An 8,868-nucleotide genomic window follows, 5' to 3' on the forward strand; every position below is an offset into this window, starting at 1 on the left:
CCTCTAGCATCCGTTCTAATGGCCAACGTGCAATCACTGGAAAATAAATTGGATGATCTCTGTTCGAGACTATCCTACGGGACATTAAAAACTAATGTCTGCGTGGCAGTAATGAGTGGCAGTTTTTTTATTTTTTATTTAATCTTTATTTAACTAGGCAAGTCAGTTAAGAACAAGTCGGTTAACTGCCTTGTTTAGGGGCAGAACCACAGATTTTTACCTTGTCAGCTCGGGGATTCAATCTTGCAACCTTTATGGTTACTAGTCCAATGCTCTAACCACTAGGCTACCTGGCGCACCGTTGTCAAAGGCACTGCATCGCAGTGCTAGCTGTGCCACTAGAGATCCTGGTTCGAGTCCAGGCTCTGTCGCAGCCGGCCACGACCGGGAGACCCATGGGGTGTTGCGCAATTGGCCCAGTGTCGTCCGGGTTAGGGGAGGGTTTGGCTGGCAGGGATGTTCTTGCCCCATCACGCTCTAGCAACTCCTGTGGCGGGACGGGCGCAATGCGCGCTGACACCGTCGCCAGGTGTACGGTGTTTCCTCCGACACATTGGTGCGGCTGTGTTCCGGGTTAAGCGGGCATTGTGTCAAGAAGCAGCGCGGCTTGGCTGGGTTGTGTTTTGGAGGACGCACGGCTCTCGACCTTTGCCTCTTGAGTCCGTACAGGAGTTGCAGCAATGAGAGAAAACTGTAACTACCAATTGGATACCACGGAATTGGGGAGAAAAAGAGGTAATAGTTTTAAGAAATACAAAAATAAATACAAAAAACTGTAATGTCTTATGTTTCACCGAGTCAGGGCTGAAAGATGACACGGATAATATACATTTGGCTGGGTTTTCCGTGCAGCGGCAGGACAGAACAGGGGTGGGGGTGTGTGTCTATTTTTCAATAACAGCTGGTGCGCGATGTGTAATATTAGTCTCGCGTTATTGCTCACATGAGGTTGAGTACCTCATGATAAACTGTAGACCACATCTACCAAGAGAGTTTATCTATATTTTTTGTCGTCGTCTATTGACCACCACAAACCGATGCTGGCACTAAGACCGCACTCAACGAGCTGTATGGGGCCATAAGCAAATAAGAAAATGCTCATCCAGAAGCGGCGCTCCTAGTGGCCGGGGACTTTAATGCAGGCAAACTTAAATCCGTTTTACCTCATTTCTACCAGCATGTCACATGTGCAACCAGAGGGAAAAAAACTCTAGACCACCTTTACCGCACACATAGAGACGCATACAAAGCTCTCCCTCGTCCTCCATTTGGCAAATCTGACCATAATTCTATCCTCCTGATTGCTGCTTACAAGCAAAAACTAACGCAGGAAGTACCAGTGACTCGCTCAAAAGTGATCAGATGACGTGGATGCTACGCTGAAGGATTGTTTTGCTAGCACAGACTGGAATATGTTCAGTGATTCATCCAATGGCATTGAGGAGTATACCACCTCAGTCACGAGCTTCATCAATAAGTGCATCAACGACGTCATCCCCACAGTGACCGCACATACATATCCCAACCAGAAGCCATGGATTACAGGCAGCATTCGTACCGAGCTAAAGGCTAGAGCTGCCGCTTTCAAGGAGCAGGACACTAATCCGGACGCTTATAAGAAATCCCGCTATGCCCTCAGACGGACCATCAAACAGGCAAAGTGTCAATACAGGACTAAAATTGAATCATACTACACCGCTCTGACGCTTGTCGGATGTGACAGGGCTTGCAAACTATTACGGACTACAAAGGGAAACCCAGACACGAGCCTACCAGACGAGCGAAATGCCTTTTATGCTCACTTTCAGGCAAGCAATACTGAAGAATGAATGAGAGCACCAGCTGTTCCGAATAACTGTGTGATCACGCTATCCGTAGCCGATGTGAGCCAGACCTTTAAACAGGTCAACATTCATAAAACGGATTACCAGGACTTGTACTCAGAGCAATTGTCTTACCTTTATTTAACTAGGCAAGTCAGTTAAGAACAAAATCTTATTTACAATGACGGCCTACCCCGGCTAAACCCGGACGACGCTGGGCCAATTGTGTGCCGCCCTATGGGACTCCCAATCACGGCCGGATGTGATACAGCCTGGATTCGAACCAGAGACTGTAATGACGCCTCTTGCAATGAGATGCAGTGCCTTAGACCGCTGTGCCACTCAGGAGCCCATGCACGGACCAACTGGCAAGTGTCTTCACTGACAGTCTGTAATACCTACATGTTTCAAGCAGACCACCATAGTCCCTGTGCCCAGGAAAGCGAAGGTAACCTGCCTAAATGATTACCGCCCCGTAGCACTCACGTCAGTAGCCATGAAGTGATTTGAAAAGCTGGTCATGGCTCACATCAACACCATCATCCTGGAAACCCTAGACCCACTCCAATTTGCATACCGCCCCAACAGATGCACAGATGATGCAATCTCTTTTGCACTACACACTGCCCTTTCACACATGCACAAAAGGAACACCTATGTGAGAATGCTGTTAGAAATTATTTAAACACACTTTGCCGTAGGCTATTATTTACTAATTAACAAAAAATCAAGTATGTCATATAAAATATATTCACCCCACCTGGTATTGTAATCAATACTTACCAGAAAGCATGTAGTCCTTGGCTCATACAGTGTAGTAGTGTGGGCTCAATAGCATCTCATTAGTGTGCAAGATCTTGAGAATCAGCTGTACATGTGATGGAAGAATGCACTGTGCATGCAGAGGGTTGCAATTCCATTGAATTGGGGATAGTTTAACCAAAATATGCCACAAGACCTAGAATTGCCTTATGTGTATCCCACAAAAAAAAAGTTCACTGTTATAAGCTAACTTTTTTGATGGATTTAAGCAAAATTCCCCATATTCCAGGGCTTTACTTCCCATGGAAAATTTCAGCAAATTTAACAGAACGTTTCCGACCCTTTGCAACCCTAGTCGGTACATAGGTCCCTCTCCTCACAAGGAACAAATGAGCCTCAACAACCCATAAGGTCCGCAATGATGGATTTTCTGCCATTTGTAATTCTTTGTTAAAACACTACTCCTCTGGCAGCGAATGACCGATTTGCGTGAAACATGATATATAGTATGTATGGACCAAGGTCTCTCAACCCAATATTTTCCAGGCTAGCATCTCAAACAACATGGCCGCTACTGACTAATAAATATTAATGTGGGCGTGGTCTGGCACATTAATGCATATAAATCACACACAGATATTTGTATTGTAACAAAACTTGATGTTCCAATCACTGTCTATACTCAACGTATGCAATCACATTCAGGTCAACCACACAGTGGTGCTATAACGGGCACATGTTTATATCTCTTGATCTGTTTGATGATTGATTAAATGTTGCACACATGCTCAGGGATATGAGTCCAGCTAACCTGTACTGTATGGTTCAGTTTGGCCACATGGTGGCGCCATTTGGCAGGAAAAACATTAATGCAAGCTCATTGGCTCATAGCAGACATATTGTTTGAGGTAGTCCTGGAAAATAGTGTGTTTAAAGATATCGGTACATAGATGCTATTTACCAAATTTGGTGCCAATTGGTCTAGCAGTTGTGGAGAAGAAGACGTTTAAAGTAGTCAACATCATTAAAATTGGTCCAAAAACCAACAGAAGCATATTGCATGATCTTTTGATGTTGAGTTCTGATATTTGGCAAGCGTGGTAAGGAGTACAGTTCATCCTAGGGAAATGTGTCAATTTTTTCCTGGTGGTGGCGCTATGGGGCCAAAGTGTGAGCCCTGGCATGGCTGTTTACAGCTATATTTATCTTTATTTTGGGAGTGCACAGCACGCACCACCGGGTACGACTGGAATCAAATCCCTGCTGAAGGGTTGTATGTTTGGCACAATGACAATGTGTAGAAAGCAAGTCTGAAAAGCAGCACCTCGTGACTGAGTTTCAACATCCCAGATGTTATTCGGTACATTGTTGCCTTTTGCTCTTTCACTCCTCAGTGATATCTCTCACACACTGTAGCTACTGTGGTTCATCTCCCCCATAGAATATCTAGTAAATGTCAGTTGATGCTGACCCAGCTTTGTTCCCCTTCTGCATTGTCATTCTCCTAAGCATCTAAGTGAATATCCGACTGCTTGACTATTTCAGTCCATTCACAGCGTCCAGTGAATCCAACATGCTCTCAGGCAACCCCTTCTCCCCCTCCCTGGACCAAAACACTAGTCAGTGACAGAGGTGGCAGATATGATGATTCTCCTAGTGCATGTCCCTTTAAGTCAGTCAGGAAATGTAGTGGGTCAATACTTGAGTGAGAGAGATAGAGAGAAAGAGGTTATTAATAACTTGCTCTGTCATGGCTAAGCAGTCACGGGCTGTCTAATGTAAAAGAGCTTGTGGCTTCACTCACAGCTTCTAGGCATTCTCTCTCCCGCTTTCTTTCTCTCTCTGCTGACAAAGGGAGCCTCGAGGCATTCCTACTGCCGTGTGTGTGTGCGCATGCGTAATGTCTGTGACCATTCAGCATGCAAGTCACAACAGACTCCCTATGACATCTGACCTCAATGTCTAGGAGGTAATACAGATTTGAGACTGGGACTTAAAAGTGTGAGATGTAAAACAATACTATTGTGAATAACTATGATAATAACCACTGGGATGCATTTTTTATATTTTACTGAACAATGATGTGGGTTGTGATCCTGATCACATAGAAATTATGCAATTGATATAAATTTGAAAAGTTAACAATGTATTTACTCTCTATAATGGTGACATGAGGACAACTGTAAATGCTTCCTTACATGGTGGGTCTGTCTGAGTCTGTGTCTCTCCAAGTGAGGACCCAGCTGACATAACAGTTGTATACTGTGCTGCAGTAATTTGGTCACATCAAGAACAGTCAATCCATTCAGCTCAAAACATAAGATTGAGCGTGATCCATATGACACACAAACACTCTCTCTCTCTCAAGGTCACGTAATTTCAGTTTCTTCCAGACTTAAAAACGTTTTCTGTTGGCTATCATATCTGTGTAGGTGAAGTGTATATCTCATCTCATCAATACCATCAGCATTTATAAGAATTCCAGCTTACATACAGTCTCCACCAACTACCATTAATGTCTATTGTGCACCAAACTCCAACCCAGACCAAGAGCAACATTCATGATTACAGTAGCCTATGACATGACCTATTGAGACAGCCCGGTGTCATAGAGTAGACGTTACATAGTAAACAAAAATCGGGGGCACTCAAATTAGTATGATATGTTATGTTTTGTATTGTTACATAAGACAACCTGGACTCAGGGATAGACGCGATACAGTAAAAACAAATCCGAGACACTGAAATTAGTATAATATGTTACGTTTTGTATAGTATGTATTAACTTGTGGATCCATTTAGTATGGTATGTTACAAATTCCAATTCGTACAAAATATTACGAATTTGCAATACGTATTGTACGTTACGAATTCCAATTTGTTGTGGCTAAAGTTTAGCTAGGTGGCTAATGTTAGCTAAGCAAGGGGCTAGGCATTAAGGTTAGGGTTAGGAGTTAAGTTAACGGGTTAAGGTTAGGGGAAGGGTTAGTTAACATGCTAAGTAGTTGCAAAGTAGCTAAAAAGTAGTTGCAAAGTAGCTAAAAAGTAGTTGCAAAGTAGCTAAAAAGTAGTAAGTAGTTGCAAAGTTGTTTATTAGCTAAAATTGTCTGCGATGAGATTCGAACACGCAACATTCGGGTTACCTGTTTTAATGGTGTTGGTAGTTTGTCTTGATTTTCTATTGTTGATTTTAGTTTTTTAATCAACCGTTAGTGGTCACATGAAAATACTTATGGGCTGCTTGTAAAACCCATACAGCCAGAGATCTGACGTCATGTATAGCATGTTACTGTACGGCCACTAACCTCCAATTTAGGTGTTTATTAGGGCCCAAATCTTCCAATTTCAACAAGTATACGTGTAAGACTGTAAAGGGCTACCATATCATACTAATTTGAGTGGCCCGAATTGCCCAGATTGTTACATCTATTCTATGAGGCCAGGCTGTTACTTAAGGTAAAAACAAAAAGGTGGATGGTCGTATAACGTGAACACAGCCTGAATCTCATCACGGACAACTTCAGCATTTTGCAACTACTTACTACTTTTTAGCTACTTAGCATGTTAGCTAACCCTTCCCCTAACCCCAATCTTAACCCTTTAACTTAACTCCTAACCTTAACCCTAACCCCTAGCCTAGCTAACAGTAGCCACTTAGCTAACATTAACATTACCCACCTAGCTAACATTAGCCACAACAAATTGGAATTCATAACATATCATATAGTGCCTTCAAAAAGTATTCATACCCCTTGACTTATTCCACATTTTGTTGTGTTGCAGCCTGAATTCAAATTGGATTAAATATATTTTTCCTCACCCATCTACACACAATACCCCATAATGACAAAGTGAAAACATGTTATTAGAAATGTTTGCAAATGTATTGAAAATATACATATAATGTATTAAATATAGAAATATCTAATTTACATAATTATTCCACACCCCTCAGTCAACAAGTTAGAATCACCTTTTGGCAGTGATTATAGCTGTGTCTTTCTGGGTAAGTCTCTAAGAGCTTTACACACCTGGATTGTACAATAATAGCACATTATTCTTTTTCAAATTCTTCAAGCTCTGTCAAGTTGGTTGTTGATCATTGCTAGCCAGCCATTTTCAAGTCTTGCCATAGATTCTCAAGCTGATTTAAGTCAAAACTGTAACTAGGCCACTCAGGAACATTCAATGTCATCTTGGTAAGCAACTCCAGTATATATTTGGCCTTGTATTTTAGGTTATTGTCCTGCTGAAATGTGAATTTTCCTCCCATTGTCTGTTGAAAAGCAGAATGAACCAGGTTTTCCTTTAGGATTTTACCTGTGCTTAGCTCTATTCCATTTATTTTTATCCTAAAAAACTCCCTAGTCATTGCCAATGACAAGCATACCCATAACATGATGCATCCACCACCATGCTTGGAAATATGAAGAGTGGTACTCAGTGATGTGTTGGATTTTCCCCAAACATAACACTTTGTATTCAGAAAAAAAGTTAATTTCTTTGCCTAATTTTTTATCAGTTTTACATGAGTGCGTTATTACAAACAGGATGCATGTTTTTGAATATTTTTATTCTGTAAAAGCTTCCTTCTTTTCACTCATGTAGGTTAGGACTGTGGAGTAACTATAATGTTGTTGATCCATCCTCAGTTCACAGCCATTAAACTATGTAACTGTTTTAAAGTCACCACCATGAAATCCCTGAGTGGTTTCCTTCCTCTCCGGATGCCTGTATCTTTGTAGTAACTGGGTATATTGAAACACAATCAAAAGTGTAATTATTATCTTCACCATGCTCAAAGGGATTTTCAATGTCTAATTTTTTTTTACTACCAATAGGTACCCTTCTTTGCGAGGCATTGGAAAACCACCCTGATCTTTGTGGTTGAATCTGTGTTTGAAGTTCACTGCTCGACTGAGAGACCTTACATATAATTGTATGTGTGGGGTACAGAGATGAGGTAGTCATTCAAAACTCCTCAAGACTATTATTGCACACCGAGTGAGTCCATGCAATTTATTATGTGACTTGGTAAGTGATACATTTTTACTCCTAAACTTATTTAGGCTTGCCATAACAAACGGATTTAATACTTATTGACTCGACATTTCAGCTTTTCATTTTTTATTAATTTGTAAAAAATGTCTAAAAGCATATTTCCACTGACATTATGGAGCAATGTGTGTAGGCCAGTGATAGAAAATCTAAATTTAATCAATTTTAAATCAGTAACACATCATTCGAATTGTAATTCGCAACACATCATATGAATTGTAATTCGTAACACATCATACGAAATGGATCCAAAAATAATATATACCCTACCAATGTAACATATCATACTAACTTGAGTGTCCCGGATTTTATTTTTGGATAATACGTCTACCCCTACCCCTGAGTGCAGGTTGCGTGAAAGTTTCTGGTCATGAGGAAAAGTAGGCGCCTGCCAGCCAATTGCGCATGGTGAGAAAGAGAATGGGGATCAATACATTGCCTTCAAAGGTGAAATACGACAGTGCGTCAGAAAACATTATTTTGTAACAATACAAATTGTCATTTTAACACATGCTAAAACTATACCCAAAGAGCTAGTGTTCACTCTACGAGTGACTCGGATAAAGTACACAGTAGCCTACTTACGCCCTGGCTTTGGGGAAACCCATCGATAAGAGGACGTCCAAATTCGATCCATATTTCACAGTGCCCGATACTTTCGGCCGAAGGCTTCGCGGGATGATTTTGCTGAAGAGATCCTCTTTTGCAGCCATGATTCAGGATTCCATTGGTTTCAGACTAGATCCAGTCTACGATACTGTAGCGAGTGGTGGAGAAAGATATCTAATAGTCTACAACCGATAATTTTTGTGAGCAAGTGCGGTCGCGGGTGCTCCCTCCCCGCCCCCAGAATCTGAAATTATGTATGCTGCTGCGTTTTGAATTTAAAAAGGAAAGATACGTGCAGAGCGCACGGGATTTATTATTAATTTTCGCCTCTACTCTGTATGGGACCCATAGCAGTATCCTAAATTATAGTAGCCGAATAATAATAGGCATACTAGCATAATAATAGACTATTCAGTATAGCTTGAGCCAAAAATAAAAGAGAATTGTAGATAGGGAGCAATATGTAATACAGAGTAACGTTAGACTCAGTCTAATATGGTACAATAAATAAATAAGTGAATTTAGGCTACTAATAAACTGCATTTGCCTAATAAATTAATAATCCATATTTATTCAATGTTCATAAAAAGACAATGTGTTACATTTATAAAATGAC

The 8,868-nt window shown here is 41.1% G+C and overlaps 1 protein-coding gene across 1 annotated transcript in view; it reads right to left on the reverse strand.

Moving 5' to 3' along the window:
* LOC120018282 (ubiquitin-associated and SH3 domain-containing protein B-like) overlaps window positions 1–8,425 on the reverse strand; it is a 40,052-nt gene extending 31,627 nt beyond the window's left edge. The window contains exon 1 of the mRNA XM_038961398.1: window positions 8,229–8,425. Within this exon, the coding sequence (XP_038817326.1) occupies window positions 8,229–8,356 (128 nt within the window). The 5' untranslated portion in view covers window positions 8,357–8,425. The remainder of the gene's footprint in view (window positions 1–8,228) is intronic.
* Window positions 8,426–8,868: the final 443 nt, after the last annotated feature.

Source organism: Salvelinus namaycush, chromosome 23, assembly GCF_016432855.1.
Source record: "Salvelinus namaycush isolate Seneca chromosome 23, SaNama_1.0, whole genome shotgun sequence".
NCBI classification, from domain to species: Eukaryota; Metazoa; Chordata; class Actinopteri; order Salmoniformes; family Salmonidae; genus Salvelinus; species Salvelinus namaycush.